Source organism: Pristiophorus japonicus, chromosome 9 (genome assembly GCF_044704955.1).
Source record: "Pristiophorus japonicus isolate sPriJap1 chromosome 9, sPriJap1.hap1, whole genome shotgun sequence".
NCBI classification, from domain to species: Eukaryota; Metazoa; Chordata; class Chondrichthyes; family Pristiophoridae; genus Pristiophorus; species Pristiophorus japonicus.
Window position 1 is genome coordinate 209,267,004 of NC_091985.1, and position 23,689 is coordinate 209,290,692.

Consider the following 23,689-nt stretch of genomic DNA (forward strand, 5'->3'; position numbering starts at 1 on the left):
GAGTGAATTTAAATTTAAAACTTGGTTTGCAGGCGTGATACTCTATCCGCACAGCAAAGGTGAGAGAGATGCTGTGGGGCACATGCTAAGTCCCTAGCTGAAAGTGATTAACAGTCTAGGTTATGGGTTAAATGATCCCAGGCATGTGAAGGAACATTGTATAGAAACTAGAATTGTCTGTTCTGTATTTCTATCCTGTACTTACAGTGATGACTTTTGTAAACTCCTTTTACAGGATATTAGAAAGAGAGGATTTATAGATGGGAAACTCAAACCAAACATCATATGAAGATCTGACAGAGTCACTCGATTCATCAGGACCTGAATATTATCGGCCTTTGAATGTGGAAGGAGAAATACTTGTCTGTTCTGTCTGTGGGAAAGGATTTCAAACATCAGTGCGACTGGAAAAGCACCGACACACACACCCGAGTGAGAGTGTTCCAGTGCACTGACTGTAGAAAGGGCTTTAACCAGTTGCACAGCCTGAAAAAACATCGCACCATTCACAGCGGGGAGAAACCATACACGTATTCTGTGTGTGAACGAGGCTTCAACTGATCGTCCAACCTGGAAAGGCACAAGGACACCAGCACCACGGAAAAAGCGTGGAAATGTGGGGAATGTGGGAAGGGCTTCAATTACCCGTCTGAGCTGGAGATTCATCGACGCAGTCACAGTGGGGAGAGGCCGTTCATCTGCTCCGTGTGTGGGAAGGGATTCACTAAGTCATCCAAACTGCTGATGCACCAGCGAATTCACACCGGGGAGAAGCCGTTCACCTGCTGTGTGTGTGGAAAGGGATTCACTCTGTCATCCAACCTACTGGCACATAAACGAGTTCACACTGGGGAGAGGCCGTTCACCTGCTCCGAGTGTGGGAAGGGATTTGCTCAGTTATCCACCTTGCGGAATCACCAGCGAGTTCACACTGGGGAGAGGCCGTTCACCTGCCTCGTGTGTGAGAAGCGATTCAGTCTGTCATCCAACCTGCTGGCGCATAAACGAGTTCACACTGGGGAGAGGTCGGTCACCTGCTCCGTCTGTGGGAAGGGATTCACTGCACTAGCCAGTCTCCAGAAACACCAGCTAGTTCACACTGGGGAGAGGTTGTTCACATGCTCGGAGTGTGGAAAGGGATTTACTCAGTCCTCCAACCTGCTGGCACACAACAAGCAAGTTCACACTGAGGGCAGGCCATTCACTTGCTCCGAATGTGGGAAGGGATTCGCTCTGTCATCCGGCCTCCTGAAACACCAGCGAGTTCACACTAGGGAGAGACCGTTTACTTGCTCCAAATGTGGGAAGGGATTCACTCGGTCATCCGACCTGCTGGTACACAACAAGCGATTTCACACTGGGGAGAGGCCGTTCCCTTGCTCCGTGTGTGAGAAGGGATTCGCTCAGTCATCCGACCTGCTGGTACACAACAAGCGAGTTCACACTGGGGAGAGGCCATTCTCTTGCTCTGTGTGTGGGAAGAGATTCATTGTGTCATCTGACCTCCTGAGACACCAGCGAGTTCACAATTGACTCCAGGGGTTGGAATCTGCTGTTAATCACATCCGTTACTGAACCATGTTCATTCTGGCAGTTGGAGTTTGTTTCTGCTGATGTTAATAACCCTATAACTGGGCTATAGTTTAATAGTCTGTAAATGTCAAATAAATAGGCTTTCTTTTAAACACCGTGTGCCTAGTCCTTGATATCTCAAATAATAAGACGAGCTGATTGAGGACTTGTTCAGAACTGAGTGGAATACATCTTGGAACAGAGTTCCCACAACTTTTTAAAAGATGAATCTACAAGATGTCCAAGTCTGACATTCGATTTCACCCGATGGGAAATATTCTGATAATATGTTACTGTCACAGGGCAAAGCAGCAATGTTACTTTAACATCAGTTTAATCAAACTCAATGATCTCAATCCGATCCCCACAGTTAAACGTCTCCTTAAAGCTGACGGTGTCGGTAGTTCTGCAGCTCATTTCTCAGTGTTCATTCTTTATTTATTCATTCATTCTCGGGAGGTGCGCGAGCCAGGTTGGCATTCATTGCCCATCCATAATTGCCCGTTTAGGAGGTGGTGAGCCGCTGCCTTCTTGAATCGTGCTGCAGTCTATGAATGAGAGGGGATATCATAGAAACATATAAAAATCTGATGGGATTGGACAGGTTAGATGCAGGAAGAATGTTCCCGACGTTAGAGAAGTCCAGAACCAGGAGTCACAGTCTAAGGATAAGGGGTAAGCCATTTAGGACTGAAATGAGGAGAAATTTCTTCACTCAGAGAGTTGTGACCCTGTGGAATTCTCTATCACAGAAAGTTGTTGAATATATCTAACGAACTGACCTCAAAAGGGAGTTAAATATGGTCCTTACAGCTAAAGGGATCAAGGGGCATGGAGAGAAAGCAGGAATTGGGTACTGAAGTTGCATGATCAGCCATGATCATGTTGAATGGTGGTGCAGGCTCGAAGGGCCAAATGACCTACTCCTACACCTATTTTCTATGTTTCTGAGGTCAGGATGGTGCGCGACTTGGAAGGGAACTTGGAGGTGCTGGTCTTTCCATACACCTGCTCTCCTTGTCCTTCTACACGGTGGAGATTATGGGTTTAGAAGGTGCTGTCGAAGAAGCCTTGGTAACTTGTTGCTCTAGTTGGTGCACACTACAGACATAGTGGTCCTCATCTTTTTAATCCAAGACAGGCCTCAGCCCAGTCATTTGTTCCCAATGTTGATACAGTAGTTCAAGACGTGCCAGGTATCAGGAGCAGTATCGAGAGGTGCCAGGTATCAGGAGCAGTATTGAGATGTGCCAGGTATCGGGAGTAGTATCCAGAGGTGTCAGGTATCGGGAGCAGTATCCAGAGGTGCCAGGTATCAGGAGCAGTATCCAGAGGTGCCGGGTATCAGGATCGACATGGATTATCTTCATTTATTCATATTTTAATAACTTTTTCTGAATGTGAGCCTTGCCAAGTGCCAAGATATCGGACCACCATAGAAAATGAGTTTGACACCCCTCGTGTTGAGGGCGTTTTATTCTGATTTTATCCCATGCTGTACCTGCCCTGTGATGTTAGAAAAGTTCTCTAGATTCTAGAACAGTCCCAGCGGATGGGAAAGTAACAATTGCTCATTGCACACAGTACTCGGCCTGACCATTTATTATGAGCATAACAATTAGTGACGAGGTAATGAACCGCGCAAAAATGCAAAGAACAGTCGGCAACCTGGAGAAGTTCTCAGAGGGGGACGATTGGGAGGCTTTCGTCGAGAGACTCGACCAATACTTCGTAGCCAACGAGCTGGAAGGGGACGAGAACGCGGTCAAACGAAGGGCGATCCTCCTAACTGTCTGTGGGGCAACAACCTATGGCCTCATGAAGAACCTCGTGGCCCCGGCTACACCAACAGAGAAATCCTACAAAGAACTGTGTACGTTGGTCCGGGAGTACCTAAATCCTAAGGAAAGTGTTTTAATGGTGAGATATCGGTTCTACACATGTCAATGATCGGAGGGCTAGGAAGTGGCGAGCTACGTCGCTGAACTATGGCACCTTGCAGGACATTGTGAGTTTGAGGGATTCCGAGAACAAATGCTCAGAGACTTTTTTTGTACTGGGCATCGGACATGAGACAATTCTTTGCAAACTGTTGACTGTTAAAACTCCAAATCTGAGTAAAGCCATAACGATAGCCCAGGCCCAGCCATTCACTGGAGTTCAGAAGAATGAGAGGGGACCTCATAGAAACGTTTAAAATTCTGACGGGGTTAGGTTAGATGCAGGAAGAATGTTCCCAATGTTGGGGAAGTCCAGAACCAGGGGACACAGTCTAAGGATAAGGGGTAAGCCATTTAGGACCGAGATGAGGAGGAATTTCTTCACCCAGAGAGTGGTGAACCTGTGGAATTCTCTACCACAGAAAGTTGAGGCCAATTCACTAAATATATTCAAAAAGGAGTTAGATGGAGTCCTTACTACTAGGGGAATCAAGGGGTATGGTGAGAAAGCAGGAATGGGGTACTGAAGTTGCATGTTCAGCCATGAACTCATTGAATGGCGGTGCAGGCTAGAAGGGCCGAATGGCCTACTCCTGCACCTATTTTCTATGTTTCTATGTCCACCAGCGACAACACCAAGCAGCTTTTGCAGAAGAAGTATGGGGGTACACATGTTCATGACGAAATGCCCACCAATAATGTTGAAAGTTGAACTGAACGGTATTCCAGTGTCTATGGAGCTGGACACGGAGGCAAGCCAGTCCATAATTAGTAAAACGGCCTTCGACAGGCTGTCGGGGAAGAAGGCACACAGGCCAAAGCTCGGCCCCATTCACACCAAACTAAGGACTTATACAAAGGAACTAATCCCTATAAATGGTAGTGCTGAAGTCATAGTCTCCTATGATGGAGCAGTACACGAACTCATGCTGTGGATTGTGCCAGGGGATGGCCCCACGTTGTTTGGCAGAAGCTGGCTGGGAAAAATCCGCTGGAACTGGGACGACATCCGAGCGCTCTCGGCAGTCGACGACACTGCATGTACCCAGTTTCTAAGCAAATTCCTTTTGTTATTTGAGCCAGGCATTGGAAGTTTGCCAGGGGCGGAAGTGCGGATCCATTTGGTTCCCGGTACCCAACCCATCCATCACAGTGCTCGGGTGGTACCGTACATGATGCGTGAAAAAGTAGAAATCGAGCTGGGCAGGCTGCAACATGAAGGTATCATCACACCGGTGGAATTCAACAACTGGGCCAGTCTGATTGTTCAGGTACTCGAGGATAGTACGGTTAGAATTTGTGGGGATTATAAAATAATGATTAACCGTTTATCGCTGCAGGACCAGTACCCGCTACCCAAGGCAGTCGACCTATTTGCGACCCTAGCTGGAGGAAAGACATTCACCAAGCTGGACATGATGCAGGAGCTGGAGGTGTCTTCGAAGGGCCTCACCTGCATCAGCACGCACAAAGGTCTGTTTATTTACAACCGGTGCCCCTTCAGGATTCAGTCGGCTGCAGCGATCTTCCAGCAAAACATGGAAAGCCTGCTAAAGTCAGTTCTTTGCACAGTGGTCTTCCAGGACGACATATTGGTACAGGTCGGGACACCATGGAGCACTTGAAGAATCTGCAGGAGGTTCTGAGTCAGTTGGATTGCGTTGGGCTCAGGTTGAAATGCTCAAAGTGTGTTTTTCTGGCACAGGACGTTGAATTCTTAGGAAGGAGGATTGTAGCTGATGGCATCAGACCCACCGATGCTCAGACGGAGGCCATCAAGAACACGCTACGACCACGGAACGTGACGGAGCTGCGGTCATTCCTGGGACTCCTTAACTACTTCGATAATTTCCGACCTGAGTTAAACACCCTGCTAGATCCCCTGCATGCTCTATTGCGCAAGGGAGATGACTGGGTATGGGGGAATTTACAAGAGGCTGTCTTTAAAAAAGACAGAAATTTACTGTGTTCTAACAAACTGCTTGTCCTGTATAACCCATGTAAACGACTAGTGTTAGCTTGTGATGCATCATCATATGGGGTCAGGTGTGTGTTACAACAGGCTAATGAATCGGGAATTTTGCAACCGGTTGCGTATGCATCCAGGAGTTTGTCCAAGGCCAAAAGGGCCTACAGCATGGTTGTAAAAGAGGCTCTGGCGTGCATTTATGGGGTAGAAAAAATGCACCAGTACTTGTTTGGCCTCAAGTTCGAGCTTAAAACTGACCACAAGCCGCTCATATCACTGTTCTCGGAGAGCAAAGGGATTAATACCAATGCCTTTGTCCACATCCAAAGATGGGCGCTCACGTTGTCGGCATACAACTATGTAATTCGCCACAGACCGGGCACAGAGAACTGCGCAGATGCTTTCAGTTGGCTACCATTGCCCACCACCAGGGTGGAAATGGCACAGCCAGTGGACTTGCTTATGGTCATGGAGGCATTTGAGAACGAGAAATCCCCTGTTACGGCCCGCCAGATTAGGACCTGGACCAGCCAGGATCCTTTACTGTCCCTGGTAAAAAAAACTGTGTCCTCCATGGGAGCTGGTCCAGTGTCCCAGTGCAGATGCAGGAAGCGATTAAGCCATTCCACAGATGCAAAGATGAGCTGTCCCTGCAGGCGGACTGTCTCTTGTGAGGCAATCGTGTGGTTTTGGCCAAGAAAGGCAGAGACACATTTATTTGTGAACTGCACAGCACCCACCCAGGCATCGTGATGATGAAAGTCATAGCCAGATCCCATGTTAGTGGCCAGGCATCGACTCAGATTTAGAGTCATGTGTGCACCAGAGCAACACTTGCTCTCAGTTGAAAAATGCACTGCTAAGTTTATGGTCCTGGACATCCAAACCATGGTCGAGGATCGATGTAGACTATGCGGGCCCATTCTGAGGCAAAATGTTTTTGGTTGTCGTAGATGCTTACTCAAAGTGGAATGAACGTGCAATAATTTGTGTAAGCACGTCCACGGCCACCATTGAAAATCTACGAGCTATGTTTGCCACGCATTTCCTGCCTAATGTCCTAGTCAGCGGCAATGGGCCGTGCTTCACCATTGCCGAATTCAAAGAGTTCATGACCTGCAATGGGATCAAACATGTCACATCTGCGTCGTTCAAGCTCTCATCCAATGGCCAGGCAGAACGGGCAGTTCAGCCCATCAAGCAAAGTTTGAAACGCGTGTCGGAAGGCTCCCTGCAGACCCAGTTGTCCCGAGTACTGCTCAGCTACCGCACCAAACCCCACTCACTCACAGGGATTCCCCCGCCGAGCTGCTCATGAAAAGGGTGCTTAAAACAAGGCTCTCACTGGTCCACCCTGATCTACATGATCACGTGGAGGACAAGCGGCCTCAACAAAGTGTGTACCATGACTGCGCAAACTTGTCATGCGATATTGAGATCAATGATCCTGTGTTTATGCTCAATTATGGACATGGACCCAAATGACTTGCTGACATAGTCACAGCCAAAGTGGGGAGTCGGGTGTTTCAGGTCAAACTGACCAATGGACAAATGCACAGAAAAGACTTGGACCAAATTAAGCTGCAGTTCACCAACAGCTACGTACAACCTGAAGAGGACACCACCAACTTTGACCTTCCAACACACACACACACGTGGTAACTGACATCAAGTTGACCACGAAACAGAACTCATCATCCCCAGCAGCCCGGCAAGGCTGGCTGCCCAACAGCCCAATGAAGAACTGACCAACCCAACCACACCAGTATTTGTACTGAGACGATTGACAAGGGAACGCAAAGCCCCAGATCGTCTCACCTTGTTAATAAGTGTATATTGTTGACTTTACGGGGAAGTGATGTTATGTATTTAACACCTTGTAACCTGCATCATACCTGTCCACCAGAGGGCCTACCTGTTGGGAGTCCCAAGGGATCCCAGCATCCCTTGGGAGCACAGTATATAAACAGGCCACCCACGAGGTGCCTGCATTCTGGAACTACAGTAAAGGAGCTACGGTCACACTTGCTCATTACACACAGTACTCGGTCTGACCATTTATTATGAGCATAACACCCTCCTTGTCACATCCTAGCTGTTTAAAATCCAGATTCATCACATTCTCGGATTTTTCTCCATTTCACTTCTGAACTTGTTGCGTGATGCTGGCGTTTAGTCCCAGTCACTGTTTGTCCTCCAGTACCTTGCCAAGTAGTAATTCTGAGCTTGTGGGTCAATACTGAAGGTGCTGCATGATGGAGGGGGGGGCCCAGTCACTGTTTTCCACAATCAATCAACCTCTATCTTTAACTAACAGTGACATGGAAAGAGGGAACTGAATGATCTTTTCAACACCTGTCTAGTTGAGAGGAAGATAATAAACGAGGAGTTGAATCTGAGTTGGGAAATACAATTAGAGAATCATGGTTCAATATGTAATCTAAATTATTTAAAATCAAATCAATTGTTACAATTAATATATTCATCTCATGCCAAGTGGGAAACAAGTGATGTCTGGGCTGTGCAGGAGTGTTTGCGCCCGATTACACAGCATGTCTCCGCTCCAAATTAACTTCTTTCAGTGTTGCTAGAGCAAAAAGCGATTATGGCGGATGTCCTTACGCAGAGGGCTCCGCGTGGTTGAATAGGCCCTATCTCCATCAGTGGGGGCATAACGTGCAGGCGCGTGAAGGGCTGCTGCCCGGAGACCGTCTCCCTGCGTGGAGCATGCACGGTGCGGCTCCTGGAAACTGAGCGCGGCCTCAGCAACACCAAGTGTGGATCTCAGGCCCGAGTCAGAGCCCACCCGTCCGGGGGCAGTGAGAGGCTCCCCCGCACAAGGACAACAACACCTTGTATTTATACAGCAGGCCCAGCAATTGCAGGCCGCTCTGTCCAGGGGTGGGCACTCGGTGCGGGTAGGAGGCGCTGCCGGGCCTCCTGTGGGGCTCTGTTTGTTGCAGCAGTTTGAGCGGGAGTGGGGATGGAGTAGAAGCTGCTGGGTTTCACCCCAGGTACTTCTGGGCCCAGTGGGACCAACAATTGCCCGTGTGGGGCTGTCCGGGGAGGTGGGCTCTGGGCCCAGTGGGACCAACAATTGCCCATGTGGGGTTGTCCGGGGAGGTGGGCTCTGGGCCCAGTGGGGCCAACAATTGCCCATGTGGGGCTGTCCGGGGAGGTGGGCTCTGGGCCCAGTGGGACCAACAATTGCCCATGTGGGGCTGTCCGGGGAGGTGGGCTCTGGGCCCAGTGGGGCAAACAATTCCCCATGTGGGGCTGTCCGGGGAGGTGGGCTCTGGGCTCTGGGCCCTGGGCCTAGTGGGACCAACAATTGCCCATGTGGGGCTGTCCGGGGTGATGGGTTCTGGGGGAGATTAGATTGTTAAACAGACACTGTGCACAATATAGAAGAGTTTTAGGATTAAGTATTTCTGCAGAGGCTTTACGTCCTTTTTACATATACAGATTTGTTTTAATTCATTCTTTGGATGTGGCAGTCACTGGCAATATATTGCCACTCCCCAGTTTCCCGTTGATTGCTGCAGTCCGCATTTGCTCCCAGTTAGATAGGGAGTACCTGGAATGGCAATATATGTCTGATTCAGGATGGTGTGTGACTTGGAGATGTTAGAATCATAGAATGGTTACAGCGCGGAAGGAGACCATTCAGCCCGTCGAGCCCATGCTGACTCTTTGCAAGAGCACTTCAGCAAGTTCCACTCCCCAATCCTTTCCCCGTAGCCCTGCAAATAGTTTTATTTTAGATAATTATCCAATTCCCTTTTGAAAGCCACAGTTGAGTCTGCCTCCACCACCCTTTCAGGCCGTGCATTCCAGATCCTAACCACTCGCTGCGTAAATTTTTTTTTTCTTATGTCACCTTTGGTTCTTTTGCCAAGCACCTTGAATCTATGTCCTCTGGTTCTCGACCCTTCCGCCAATGGTGGTCACTTTTTTATAGTGCGACCCCATAAATGACCAGATTCACTCAGCTCAATTTCACAACCTGCCATTCATTTTTTCTCTCTCATACTCCCTTTTTCCTGTTTTATATTCATTTCCCAGGGCATTAGAAGTGGAGGATTTGCAGACGCGAAGCTCAACCCAAACATCACATCAAGATCTGACAGAGTCACTCGTGTCATCATGACCTAACTATCACTAGTCTTTGAACATGGAATCAAAAAGCAGCGTTGACAGCGGGGAGAAACCGTGTACATGTTTGTTGTGTGGACGGGGCTTCAGTCGATCCTCTGGCCTGGCGAAACACAAATGCAGTCACACCGGGGAGAAACCGTGTAAATGTGGGGTCTGTGGGAAGTGATTCAATTACCCATCTGAGCTGGAAAATCATCAGCGAGTTCACACTGAGGATAGACCTTTTAAATGCTCGGACTGTGGGAAGCGTTATAAAACTTCCAGGGAACTGAGCTGTCATCAACGTGTTCACACTGACAAGAGTCCATTCAGGTGCTCTCACTGCGAGACTGGGTTCAGGCGATCATCTGGACTCACTGTACACCAGCGCACTGACACTGGGGAGAGGCCATTCAACTGCTCTGAGTGTGGGAAGGTATTCACTCGGTCATCCCACCTGCTGACACATCAGCGAGTTCACAAGTGACTGCAGGGGTTGGATTCTGCTGTTATTGCTGCTGTTCATTCTGATAGTTAGGCTTTGTTTCTTCTGATGTTAATAACTCCTGTAACTGGGCTGGAGTTTAATCATAGAATTCTTACAGCACAGAAGGAGGCCATTTAGCCCATCAAGCCTGTACCTGTGCAGGAGCATTTCAGCTCGTCCCACTCCCTCGCCCTTTCCCCATGGCCCTGCACATATATTTCTTTCAGGTACTTATCCAATTCCCTTTTGAAAGCCACGATTGAATCTTCCTCCACCACTCTTTCAGGCCAGATCCTAGCCAATCGCTGCATTAAAAAGTTTTTCCTCATGTCGCCTTTGGTTCCTCTGCCCAATCTGTGTCCTCTGGTTCTCGATTCTTCGGCCAATGGGAACAGTTTCTCTTTATCCACTCTGTCCAGACCCCTCATGATTTCGAACACCTCTATCAATTCTCCTCTCAATCTTCTCTGCTCTAAGGAGAGCAGCCACAACTTCTCCAGTCTAGCCACGTGACTGAAGTCACTCTTCCCTGGAACCATTCTTGTAAATCTTTTCTGAACCCTCTCTAAAGCTTTCACATCCTTCCTAAAGTGTGGTGCCCAGAATTAGACACAATATTTCAATTGTGGCTGAACCAGTGTTTTATAAAAGTTCATCATAACTTCCTTGCTTTAATACTCTACGCCTCAAATTATAAAGCCCAGGATCCCCTATACTTTGTAAACTGCTTTCTCATCTTGCCCTGTCAACTTCAATAATTTGTGCACATATACCAGCAGGTCTCCCTGATCCTGCACCCACCCTCTCTCAAAATATACCCTTTCATTTATATTGCCTCTCCTCATTCTTCCCCCCAAAATGTATCATTTTGCACTTTTGTGTGTTAATCTTCATCTGCCAAGTGTCCACCAATTGCACCAGCCTGTCTATGATCTCTTGAAGTCTATCACCATCCTCCTCACTGTTCACTAGACTTCCAAGTTTTGAGTCATCTGCAAATTTTGAAATACCGCACTCTACATCTAAGTCCAAATCATTAATATACATCAGGAAAAGCAGTGATTCTTGTACCGACCTATGGGGAACACCACTGTATACCATTCACCACTACTCTCGCTTTCCTGTCACTTAACCAGTTTTGTATCCATGCTGCCACTGTCCCTTTTATTCCATGGGCTTCAACTTTGCTGGCAAGCCTATAATGTGGAACTTTAACAAACAAATTGGAAGTCCATGTACAGATCATCAACCACTTTGCCCTGATCAGCTGTCTCTGTCACCTCATCAAAAATCTCAATCAAATTATTTCAACACGATTTGCCTTTAACAAATCCATGTTGGCTTTCCTTAATTAATCCACACTTGTCCGAACCATCTCCATTGTTCAATTACAGTTTTGCCTGCCAAGCTTTGATTCTAATTTACCTGGGCCGGATCCATTCTCATCCCACTGAAATTGGCTTTCCTCCAATTAAGTATTTTGACTATAGATTGCTCTCTGTTCTTTTTCATAGCTAACCAAAACATTAGGATACTACGATCACTGTTCCCTAAATGTTCCCCTAGTGAAACATGCTCCACTTGACCCACCTCATTCTCCAGGACCAGATCCAGCAATACCTCCTTCCTCATTGGGCCGGAAACATACTGATCAAGAAAGTTCACCTGAACATGCTTTTGAAATTCTTTCCCCTCTCTGCCCTTTACATTATTACTATCCCAGTCTATATTAAGATAATTGAAGTCCCTGTTATCACTATTCTATAGTTCTTGCACCTCTCAGTAATTTCCCTGCAAATTTGCTCCTCTCTATCCTTCCCACTGCCATCAGAGGACATTCGCAGGCAGCCTACAAGATATCCACACTGATACACAGGAAGCTTTGGCCTGGATATCCAACTTAGATATTGACATTTGATTTGCTTTGCTACTGCTATACAAAAGAAGATGATGAGTAGGTGGCCAGTATATTCTGGATAGAAGTCAAATAAATCAGCTTTGCTGTAGATTTTTGACTTTCCCACCTGAGTGTTTAGCATCACATGGCTGGAGCTCAGAGAGAACAATCTGGGGGGAGGATTGTACGGCGGGAACAGAACTTCAGCCTGGACACAGTCCTTCAGAGCCACACTGAGAGGAGCAAATGGCACTTTGGTCTTTCTCAGCTCTCTTCACTGACAGCAAAGTCACCGTGCGAGGTAATCTTGAGGTGTGTAAGAAAAGTGTTCCAGCCGTCTCGTCCATGGTTCAGAGTTCCTGGGCATGGAACAGAAGGCTCCTTTAAAATAGTGTTTAGAGTCGGGAAGAACAACGGTGAATGCTGGGAACGTGCTGTCCAATCAGAGATTGGTGTAAAACTGCGATTTGGTCCTGACTGAAAGTGGAACGGCAGGTTTATGTTTCCAGTATAAAGACGACTGTGGTAATTATTCTAGGAAGATTTAATGTGTTTGTGGGACAGTCCTGAGTCTACCATTTTAAGGCAGGCATTAACACATTTAAAACAAATCCGTTTAAAATAAATTGGTTAAAGTCTGCATTAAAATAGCAGATGGAGAAGTTCACAGGAGCCTGTTAACTGCTAGTACAATTATACAAGACATTTTATCTCCAAATAAAGGACCTGCAGCGTGTTTTCAGGAATTCCCTGTTTTAGTGATGTGTGCAAGTTAGACACCAGGATAACTAAAAATACACAACCCGGAACCTCCACGGGTGTGTGATCCCGACAGTTACTCTGGGATCACTCCCACTGCGGAACTCCACCACTGACCCCGCTGAAGGTTGTAGGCTCATGGAGTGGGGCCTCCAGGAGTTAGCGCCTTGCCCGTATCCTCAACAGCTCAACAGAGTCAGGGATTGTTGCCTAAAATTGGAAGATAGCGCACGTAGTTCCCATTTTCAAAAATGGGGACAAATCAGAACCAGCTAAATAACAAAATAGTAAAATATTTTACAGGCACATCAATAAAATAAGGAAGGCTGGGATGGGAATAGAGCCATTAAGGGATAGACAGGATAATACCATCGGTAACGGTGGAGAGACGGCAGCAATATTAAATAATTATTTCGCTTCAGTATTTACCAGGGAGATAGAACAGGTGGACATGACATTGGATGATGAGATTAGAAATTAGATAAGTGCATTTAAATTAAAAAAGGGGATATATTAAATAAACTAATCAAGCTCAAAGAGGATAAAACCCCTGGTCCGGATGGATTGCACCCACGCATTTTAAAATAATCTAGGGAAAAGATAGAAAAGGCATTACTATACATGTTTAGTAATTCGTTAGAAAAAGGTGTAGTGCCAGATGACTGGCGGATAGCTAATGTAATAGCTATATTTAAGAAAGGGGACAGAACATGTCCAGAAAATTATAGACCAGGCAGTTTAACATCGGAGGTAGGAAAAATAATGGAATCCCTGCTAAAGGAAAAAATAGAAGAACATCAGTCATTGAAAGTTGCCATGCAGGTACAGCAGGTGGTGCAGAAGGCAAATGGTATGTTGGCCTTCATAGCTAGGGGATTTGAGTATAGGAGCAGGTAGGTCTTACTGCAGTTGTACAGGGCCTTGGTGAGGCCTCACCTGGAATATTGTGTTCAGTTTTGGTCTCCTAACCTGAGGAAGGACGTTCTTGCTATTGAGGGAGTGCAGCGAAGGTTCACCAGACTAATTCCCGGGATGGCTGGACTGACATATGATGAGAGACTGGATCATCTGGGCCTGTATTCACTGGAGTTCAGAAGGATGAGAGGGGATCTCAGAAACATAGAAAATTCTGACAGGACTGGGCAGGTTAGATGCAGGAAGAATGTTCCCGATGTTGGGGAAGTCCAGAACCAGGGGATACAGTCTAAGGATAAGGGGTAAGCCATTTAGGTCTGAGATGAGGAGAACTTCTTCACTCAGAGAGTTGTTAACCTGTGGAATTCTCTACCGCAGAGAGTTGTTGATGCCAGTTCATTAGATATATTCAAGAGGGAGTTAGATATGGCCCTTATGACTAAAGGGATCATGGGGTATGGAAAGAAAGCAGGAAAGGGGTACTGAGGTGAATGATCAGCCATGATCTTATTGAATGGTGGTGCAGGCTCGAAGGGCCGAATGGCCTACTCCTGCACCTATTTTTCTATGTTTTCTATGTATATGTTTCTCAAAATAAATTATGAATAGTCAGCATGGATTTCAAAAGGGAAAGTCTTGCTTGATCAACATTGAATTTTTTGAAGAGGTAAGAGAGTAGACAATGATAATGTAGTTGATGTAATTTATCTAGATTTTCAAAAGGCCTTCGATAATGTACACCATAATAGACTGATGAACAAGGTCAGAGAATGCAGAGTCAGGAGACAAGCAGCAGAATGGATAGCAATCTGGCTTCAAGACAGAAAGCAGAGAATAGGGGTAAAGGATAGCTATTCACAGTGGCAGAATGGGGTAGTGGTGTCCCACAAGGATCATTGCTGGGACCACTGCTGTTCACAATTTATAATAACAATTTATATTTGAAACCAAAAACACAATTTCCAAATCTGAGGATGACACCAAATTGGGGGAGATAGGAGGACTGCAACAAATTACAGGAGGACATTACTAAACTTGCAGAATGGGCATATATTTGGCAAATGAAGTTTAGCACGGATAAATGTGAGGTACAGGTGCAATGTCCTGAATCCGGAATTCTGAAAACCGTAATTATCCGAAAACCGGCCATTTTTGAGGCGGCCAAGATGGCAACATCGGGCGGCGAGGGACGAGGAAACCGGTAAAAAACACAGTGCCGGGGGCCGCGGGCGGCATGAATCGGCGGCCAGTGAGGAGCGCCAACAGCGAGGTCCGAAATCTGGTAAAAGGCAAAAACCGTCACGGATTCAGTCCCGAGGTTGCTGGATTTCAGACGTTGTACCTGTATTATATTTTAGTAGGAAGAAGAGGGAATTCATTTATTTTATGAAGGGTGTGAGAAGGGCGGGGTAGGGGAACAAAGGGATCTCGGAGTACAAGTACACAAATTACAAAAAGTTGTGACCCAGGTTAGCAAGGCCATATAAATGCAAACAAAGCACTCGGGTTTATTTCTGGAGGTATAGAATTGAAAAATAGGGAAATTATGCTAAACCTGTATTGAACCTTGCTTAGACCACACACAGTACTGCGTACAGTTCTGGTCGCCATATTGTAGAAAGGATATAGAGGCACTGCAGAGGGTGCAGAGAAGATTTACAAGGATGATACCAGAAATGCGAGAGTATATACATCAGGAAAGGATGAACAGGCTGTGTCTCTTTTCTCTTGAAAAAAGGCTGAGGGATGACATAATAAAGGTCTTTAAAATTATGAACATTTTTGATAGGGTGGATAGAGAGAGAATGTTTCCACTTGTGGGGAAGAGCATAACTAGAGGTTATTAATATAAGATAGTCACCAGGAAATCCAATAGGGAATTCAGAAAATCCTTTACCCAGAGAGTGGTGAGAATGTGGAACTCGCTACCACAGGGAGTGGTTGAAGCGAATAGTATAGATGCATTTAAGGGGAGGCTAGACAAACATATGAGGGAGAAGGGAATAGAGGGTTATGCTGATAGATTTAGATAAGGAAAGACGGGAGTGGAGCATAAACAGCGGCATGGTCTGCTGGGGTCGAATGGCCTGTTTCTGTGCCGTATATCCTATGCATCGTGATCATGAATACAGTATACGAAATTGCAAAAAGCACAAGAAAATCGCTGTTTCACCTGGAAGGAGTGTTTGGGCCCCTGGATAGTGAGAAAGGAGGAGAGAAAAGGGCAGGTGTTGCATCTGCTGTGCTTGCACGGGAAGGTGCCGTGGGAAGGGGAGGGGGTGTTTGGGGTGATTGTGGAGTGGACCAGGGTGTTGTGGAGGGAGCGGTCCCTTCAGAATGCTGAGAGGGGAGGGGACGATATGATTAGTGGTGGGATCACGCTGGAGGTGGCAGACATGGCAGAGGATGATCTATTGAGGCTGGTGGGGTGAAAGGTGAGGACAAGGGGAACCCTGTCGTGGTTCTGAGAGGGAGGGGAAGGGGTGAGAGCAGAGGTGCGGGAAATAGCACGGCCACGGTCTAGGGAATCCCAGTTGAGGAAAAAGGAAAACATATCAGAAACACTAGTAAGGAAGATGGCGTCATCAGAACAGAGACAAGAGAAACTGGGAGAATGGAATGGAGTCCTTACAGGAAGTGGGGTGGGAGAAGTATAGTCCAGGTAGCTGTGGGAGTCAGTGGGCTTATAGTGGATGTTTGTCGATAGCCTGTCCCTAGAAATGGAGACAGAGAAGTCGAGGAAGGGAAGGGAAGAGTCGGAGATGAACCATGTGAAAGTGAGCATGCACGGCACCGAGAAAGTTCTATCGATAATGGCACATTTGTGTTGTCAGCGACAACTTAGCATGGCGGCTGGAACGTGGGGGCTTGTGGGTATTGCAGCCGCCATTACTATTTTTATACTTTCAACCAACCTGTGCAGCAGCTGGGGCCTGAAAATCAGCTTCACTGCCCCTGGGCTGGGAAAGGGGGACACAAGGCAACATTCTCCTTGTTACCCCTTTCTAAACTCACTACAGGGTTTTAGAAGTGGAGCATTTATAGCTAGGAAGTGCAAACCAAACATCATGTAAAGGGAAAGTTACACTGCTGGGACCCCCAAATAGACAGAGGGAGATAGACGAGCAAATATGTAGGCATATTTCTGAGAAGTGCAAAAATAATAGGGCAATAAGAGTAGGGCATTTCAACTACCCTAACATTAACTGGGATGGAATCAGTGTGAAAGGTATAGCGGGAGCAGAATTCTTAAAATGCATTCAGGAGAACTGTTTTAGCCAGTACCTAGCAAGCCCAACAAGTGAGGGATTTAGTTTCAGGGAATGAAGCTGGGCAGGTGGAAGGGGTATCAGTGGGAGAGTATTTTGGTGGTAGTGATCATAATTCAGTTAGATTTAGGGTAGTTATGGAAAAGGACAAAAGTAGACAAGGAGTAAAAGTTCTCGATTGGGGGAAAGGCCAATTTTAATAGGCTGAGATGTGATTTAGCAAAAGTGGACTGGAAACAACTACTTGAAATGTCAGAGCAGTGGGAGGCATTCAAGGAGGAGATCCTGAGGGTTCAGATCAAATATGTTCCCACAAGAAAAAGGGTGGGACTCCCAAATCTAGAGTCCCCTGGATATCAAGGGGCATAAAGGTTTTGATAAGACAAAAAAGGGAAGCTTATGTCAGATACCGAGAGTGCAATACTGCAGAAACCCGAGACGAGTATAGAAAGTGCAGGGGTGAAACTAAAAAGGAAATTAGGAGAGCATGAAAAAATATTGGCAAGTAAAATCACGGAAAACCCAAAGATGTTTTATAAATACATTAAGAGGAAGAGGATAACTAAAGAATGAGTAGGAGACCAACAAGGAAGGTTGTGTGTGAAGACGGAAGATGTGGGAATGGTTCTTAATGAATATATTGTGTCTGTCTTTACAAAAAAAGAGAGGATCGATGCAGACATTTAGTTAAGGAGGAGGAGTGTTAAATATTAGGTGAGATAAATATAGTGAGAGAGATAGTATTAAGGTAACATCTTTTGAAAGTGGATAAATCCCCAGGCCCAGATGAAGTGTATCCCAGGCAGTTATGAGAAGCAAGGGAGGAAATAGCAGAGGTTCTAACCATCATTTTCAATCCTCTCTGGCTACTGGTGTGGTGCCGAGGACTGCTAACGTTGTACTGTTATTTAAAAAGGGAGCAACGGATAGACCGAGTAATTACAGGCCAGTCAGCCTAACCTCAGTGGTGAGAAAATTGATGGAAGAATTTCTGAGGGACAGTATTAATTGTCATTTAGAAAGGCATCGATTAAGCAAGAACAGTCCGCATGCATTTGTTATGGGAAGGTCGTGTCTAACTTGATTGAATGTTTTGAGGAGGTAACAAGGAAGGTCGATGAGCGCATTTGATGTAGTCTACAAGGATCTTCCCATTGAATCATAGAATGGTTACAGCACGGAAGAGGGCTATGCGGCCTGTTGAGCCTGTGCCAGCTCTCTGCAAGAGCACCTCAGCAAGTCCCACTCCCCTGCCCTTGGCCAAGGCCGTCGACAAGTTCCCACATGGCAGACTGGTCAGAAAAGTAAACGCCCTGGGATCCAAGGGAAGGTGGCAAGTTGGATCCAAAATTGGCTCATGGACAGGAAGCAAAGGGTAATGGTCAACTGGTGTTTTTGTGACTGTAAGACTGTTTCCAGTGGAGTTCCACAGGGCTCAAGTACTGGGTCTCTTGCTGTTTGTGGTATACATCAATGATTTAGACTTGAATGTAGGGGTGCATGATTAAAAAGTTTGCAGACGATACAAAAATTGCCATGTGGTTAATGATGAAGAAGAAAGCTGTAGCCTGCAGTAAGATATCAATGGACCTGTCAGGTGGGCAGAAAAGTGGCAAATGGAATTCAATCTGGAGAAGTTTGAGGTAATGCATTTGGGGATGGCTGACAAGGCAAGGGAACACACATTAAATGGTAGGACTCTGAGAAGTGTAGAGGAACAAAGGGACCTTGGAGTGCACAGATCCCTGAAGGTAGCAGGCCAGGTAGATAAGGTGATTAAGGCGGCATACGGAATACTTGCCTTTATTAGCCGCAGAATATAAGAGCGGGGAGGTTATGCTTGAACTGTATAAAGCACTAGTTAGACCACAGCTCGAGTACTGCATGCAGTTCTGGTCACCACATTACAGGATTGCACTAGACAGGGTACAGAGGAGATTTACGAGGATGTTGCTAGGACTAGGGAATTTTAGCTATGAGGAAAGATTGGATAGGCTGGGGTTGTTTTCTGTGGAACAGAGGCGGCTGAGGGGAGATTTAACTGTGGTGTATAAAATTATGAGGGGCCTAGATAGAATGGCTAGGAAGGACCTATTTCCCTTAGCAGAGGGGCCAACAACCAGGGGCATATGCTCTGACTTTAGTCATGAATCCACTGTGTGGTATCTTATCGAAAACCTTTTGAAAATCCAAGTATATTACATTACCCTTGGTTACCGTTTCTGTTCCTTCTTCAAAGAATTCACTAACGTTGGTCAAGCATGACCTTCCCTTTTGAAATCCATGCTGACTGCATTAAGCTGGTCTGTGGTTTACTGCACTTGTTGTGTCTCCCTTCTAAAATATAAGAATAACATTAGATATAAAAATTATATCTCTTCTCCAAATGTGATTAGTTTATCCTGTCTGATAGAAACCAAGCCCAATCACTAACACCAATCTCCTCCTGATTGATATAAACCAACCCCACAGTCACTGACACCAATCTCCTCCTGATTGATATAAACCAACCCCACAGTCACTGACACCAATCTCCTCCTGTCTGATATAAACCCACCCCACAGTCACTGACACCAATCTCCTCCTGTCTGATATAAACCCACCCCACAGTCACTGACACCAATCTCCTCCTGTCTGATATAAACCAACCCCACAGGCCCAGAAAGTTTAAACTCAGCCCGTTACTTGGTCTGGACATCTCCATTCCCGTGCCGAGGAGGTTGCTGTACCAGATGGAGGGGCAACATTTGGGGACACCGATTCCCCAACAATTCCCATTCCCCAACAATTCCCATTCCCCTTCTTTCTGGTGGATAATGGAGGGGCCACTGTGTGTCATGTGCAAGTCAGTAAGAATTGTCAGCAAGGATTAACCAACACTTTCTAATTGGAGAAGTTAATCAGTGAAATCTTTCAGACAGTGAATTCTAGATTTTGTACCAAAGATCAATTTAGGATTGAAGTAAAAGTTCATAATTTTATTTTAAACTAATTTCTGATGAGAGTCCCTAAATTAAGGGGAAAGATCACAGATAGCGGATCTTAAATGGACACTGCAGCCCGGACAACACAATCAGCAATATATCCAGAATATTAAAGTCCAGCCCAGTTATAGTGTTTTAACATCAGCAGAAACAAACCCCAACTGTCAGAATGAACATGGTCCAGTCGGGATGTGATTAACAGCAGCAATAACAGCATATTCCAACCCTTGCAGTCACTTGTGAACTCGCTGGTGTTTCAGCGGATTGGATGACTGAGTGAATACCTTCCCACTCACAGAGCAGGTGAATGGCCTCTCCCCAGAGTGAACTCGCTGGTGTGCCAGTAGCCCAGATAACTGAGCAAATCCCTTCCCACACACAGAGCGGGTGAACGGCCTCTCCCCAGAGTGAACTCGCTAGTGTGCCAGTAGGCCAGATAACTGAGTGAATCCCTTCTCACACACAGGGCAGGTGAACGGCCTCTCCCCAGTGTGAACTCGCTGGTGTGCCAATAGGCCAGATAACTGAGTGAATCCCTTCCCACAAATAGAGCAGGTGAACGGCCTCTCCCCAGTGTGAACTCGCTGGTGTGCCAGTAGGCCAGATAACTGAGTGAATCCCTTCTCACACACAGGGCAGGTGAACGGCCTCTCCCCAGTGTGAACTCGCTGGTGTGCCAGTAGGCCAGATAACTGAGTAAATCCCTTCCCACAAATAGAGCAGGTGAATGGCCTCTCCCCAGTGTGAACTCGCTGGTGTGCCAGTAGGCCAGATAACTGAGTAAATCCCTTCTCACACACAGGGTAGGTGAACGGCCTCTCCCCAGTGTGAACTCGCTGGTGTGCCAGTAGGCCAGATAACTGAGTGAATCCCTTCCCACAAATAGAGCAGGTGAACGGCCTCTCCCCAGTGTGAACTCGCTGGTGTGCCAGTAGGCCAGATAACTGAGTAAATCCCTTCTCACACACAGGGCAGGTGAACGGCCTCTCCCCGGTGTGACTGCGTCGATGAGTTTCCAGCAGGGATGGGTAATTAAATCCTATCCCACAGTCCCCACATTTCCACGGTATCTCCATGATGCGGGTGTTCTTGTGTCTCTCCAGGTTAGATAATCAGTTGAAGCTTCACTTGCACACAGAACACGTGTACAGTTTCTCCCCGCTGTGAATGGTGCGATGTATTTCAGGCTGTGTAACTGGTTAAAAGATTTCTCCTTCTACATTCAAACATCGATGATATTCAGATCCAGATGTATTGAGTGATTCTGTGAGATCTTGACGTGATGTTGGGTTTGAGTTTCTCGTCTGTAAATCCTCCTCTTCTAATACCCTGTAAAAGGAGTTTACAAAACTCATCACTAAATACAAGATATAAATTCAGAAAAGATCATTCTAGTTTCTATGGAACATTCTATCCTCTCTTGTTCCCCCAAAGCTGTAAATCCCTCCACCCTGTGCAGACATCCCAACATTTTTCTTTTAAGTTGACTTTTCTCCCTCTTCTGAAGGTGTTGACTCTTTCTGGGTTTAGTTCAAATCATCACCAAAAGGCTCAGACCCAGGGAGGAACTATTGAGCACACTGTATAACAATGTTCGGGACACTCACTGTCCCTCCGGATCTGTGTTCAGGGGAGAATCTGATGGGTTTCTCTTATCTTTGGGTTAAATATTATTCTCACCGAGGTGATGGATGTCAGTGCCGGGGAATTCTGAGCACCGTTTCTCCTCTGAAGGTGCGGACTCTGGCTGTACACATACTCTAGCTGTGGCCTAACTAGAAACCAGCCAGAATCAGCATTTCAGGGGAAGAGAGGGAGGGGAACCAGTGAGTGTAGAACTGAACCCAGCCAGAGTCAGCACCCTCAGGGCAGGAGAGGGAGGGGGAAACCATTGAGTGCAGAACTGAACCTAGCCAGAGTCAGCATCTTCAGCAAGAAGGAAAAAATGTTGGAGATGATGTAATGGATTTGGATTTCAGCACGAGGAGTAGGGATAGTGTGTTTGACAGGGATTTACAGTTGTGGGGATACCAGAGAGGGGCCCCAGCTGTTTATACTGTACATTAATGATTTAGACGAGAGGATTAAATGTAGTATCTCCAAATTTGCAGATGACACTAAGTTGGGTGGCAGTGTGAGCTGCGAGGAGGATGCTAAGATGTTGCAGAGTGACTTGGATAGGTTAGGTGAGTGGGCAAATGCATGGCAGATGAAGTATAATGTGGATAAATGTGAGGTTATCCACTTTGGTGGTAAAAACAGAGAGACAGACTATTATCTGAATGGTGACAGATTAGGAAAAGGGGAGGTGCAACGAGACGTGGTACATCAGTCATTGAAGGTTGGCATGCAGGTACAGCAGGCGGTTAAGAAAGCAAATAGCATGTTGGCCTTCATAGCAAGGGGATTTGAGTACAGGGGCAGGGAGGTGTTGCTACAGTTGTACAGGGCCTTGGTGAGGCCACACCTGGAGTATTGTGTACAGTTTTGGTCTCCTAACTTGAGGAAGGACATTCTTGCTATTGAGGGAGTGCAGCGAAGGTTCACCAGACTGATTCCTGGGATGGTGGGACTGACCTATCAAGAAAGACTGGATCAACTGGGCTTGTATTCACTGGAGTTCAGAAGAATGAGCGGGGACCTCATAGAAACGTTTAAAATTCTGATGGGTTTAGACAGGTTAGATGCAGGAAGAATGTTCCCAATGTTGGGGAAGTCCAGAACCAGGGGTCACAGTCTAAGGATAAGGGGTAAGCCATTTAGGACCGAGATGAGGAGAAACTTCTTCACCCAGAGAGTGGTGAACCTGTGGAATTCTCTACCACAGAAAGTTGTTGAGGCCAATTCACTAAATATATTCAAAAAGGAGTTAGATGAAGTCCTTACTACTAGGGGGAATCAAGGGGTATGGCGAGAAAGCAGGAATGGGGTACTGAAGTTGCATTTTTCAGCCATGAACTCATTGAATGGCGGTGTAGGCGAGAAGGGCCGAATGGCCTACTCTTGCACTTATTTTCTATGTTTCTTGTTTCTATGAATGTGCGTACCATAGAAACTAGAATTGACTGTTCTAAATGTCTCTCCTGTCCTTACAGTGATGGCTTTTGCAAACTCATTTTACAGGGGATTAGAAGGGGAGGATTTGCAGAAGGGAAACTCGAACCAAACATCACCAAGATCTGACAGTCACTCGATCCACCGCAACATGAATATCATCAGCCTTTGAATGTGGAAAGAGTAATGTTTGTCTGTTCTGTCTGTGGGAAAAGATTTCAAACATCAGTGTGAATGGAAAAGCATCGAGACACACACACCCAAGTGAGTGTTCCAGTGCACTGACTGTGGAAAGAGCTTTAACCAGTTACATCGCACCATTCACAGCAGGAAGAAATTGTACACGTGTTCTGTGTGGACGAGGCTTCAACAGATCGTCCAACCTGGAGAGACACAAGGACACCCGCACCACGGAGAAACCGTGGAAATGTGGGGACTGTGGAAAGGGATTTAATTCCCCGTCCCTGCTGGAAACTCATTGACGCAGTCACACCGGGGAGAGGCCGTTCACCTGCTCTGTGTATGGGAAGGGATTCACTTGTTCATCCAACCTCATTGAACACCAGCGGGTTCACACTGGGGAGAGGCCGTTCATCAGCTCCGTTTGTGCGAAGAGATTCACTTGTTCATCTCACCTCACTGATCACAAGCGAGTTCACTCTGGAGAGAGACCGTTCATATGCTGTGTGTGTGGGAAACGATTCAT

The 23,689-nt window shown here is 46.4% G+C and overlaps 3 protein-coding genes across 6 annotated transcripts in view; 2 read left to right on the plus strand and 1 right to left on the minus strand.

Moving 5' to 3' along the window:
- The window catches only part of LOC139273552 (zinc finger protein 208-like), a 115,756-nt gene extending 114,096 nt beyond the window's left edge, over nucleotides 1-1,660 (plus strand). Inside the window, exons 7-8 of the mRNA XM_070890502.1 lie at nucleotides 165-175; nucleotides 655-1,660. Of these exons, the coding sequence (XP_070746603.1) occupies nucleotides 165-175; nucleotides 655-1,533 (890 nt within the window). The 3' untranslated portion in view covers nucleotides 1,534-1,660. The remainder of the gene's footprint in view (nucleotides 1-164; nucleotides 176-654) is intronic.
- The window catches only part of LOC139274101 (zinc finger protein 420-like), a 506,104-nt gene that overhangs the window by 405,157 nt on the left and 77,258 nt on the right, over nucleotides 1-23,689 (plus strand). The gene's annotated exons all lie outside the window — the stretch shown is intronic.
- LOC139273516 (zinc finger protein 214-like) overlaps nucleotides 19,948-23,689 on the minus strand; it is a 46,139-nt gene continuing 42,397 nt past the window's right edge. For all 4 annotated transcript variants that reach the window (XM_070890429.1, XM_070890430.1, XM_070890428.1 and 1 more), the window contains exon 4: nucleotides 19,948-21,258. In XM_070890429.1, coding sequence (XP_070746530.1) covers nucleotides 20,346-21,005 — 660 coding nt within the window. In that variant the 5' untranslated portion in view covers nucleotides 21,006-21,258 and the 3' untranslated portion in view covers nucleotides 19,948-20,345. The remainder of the gene's footprint in view (nucleotides 21,259-23,689) is intronic.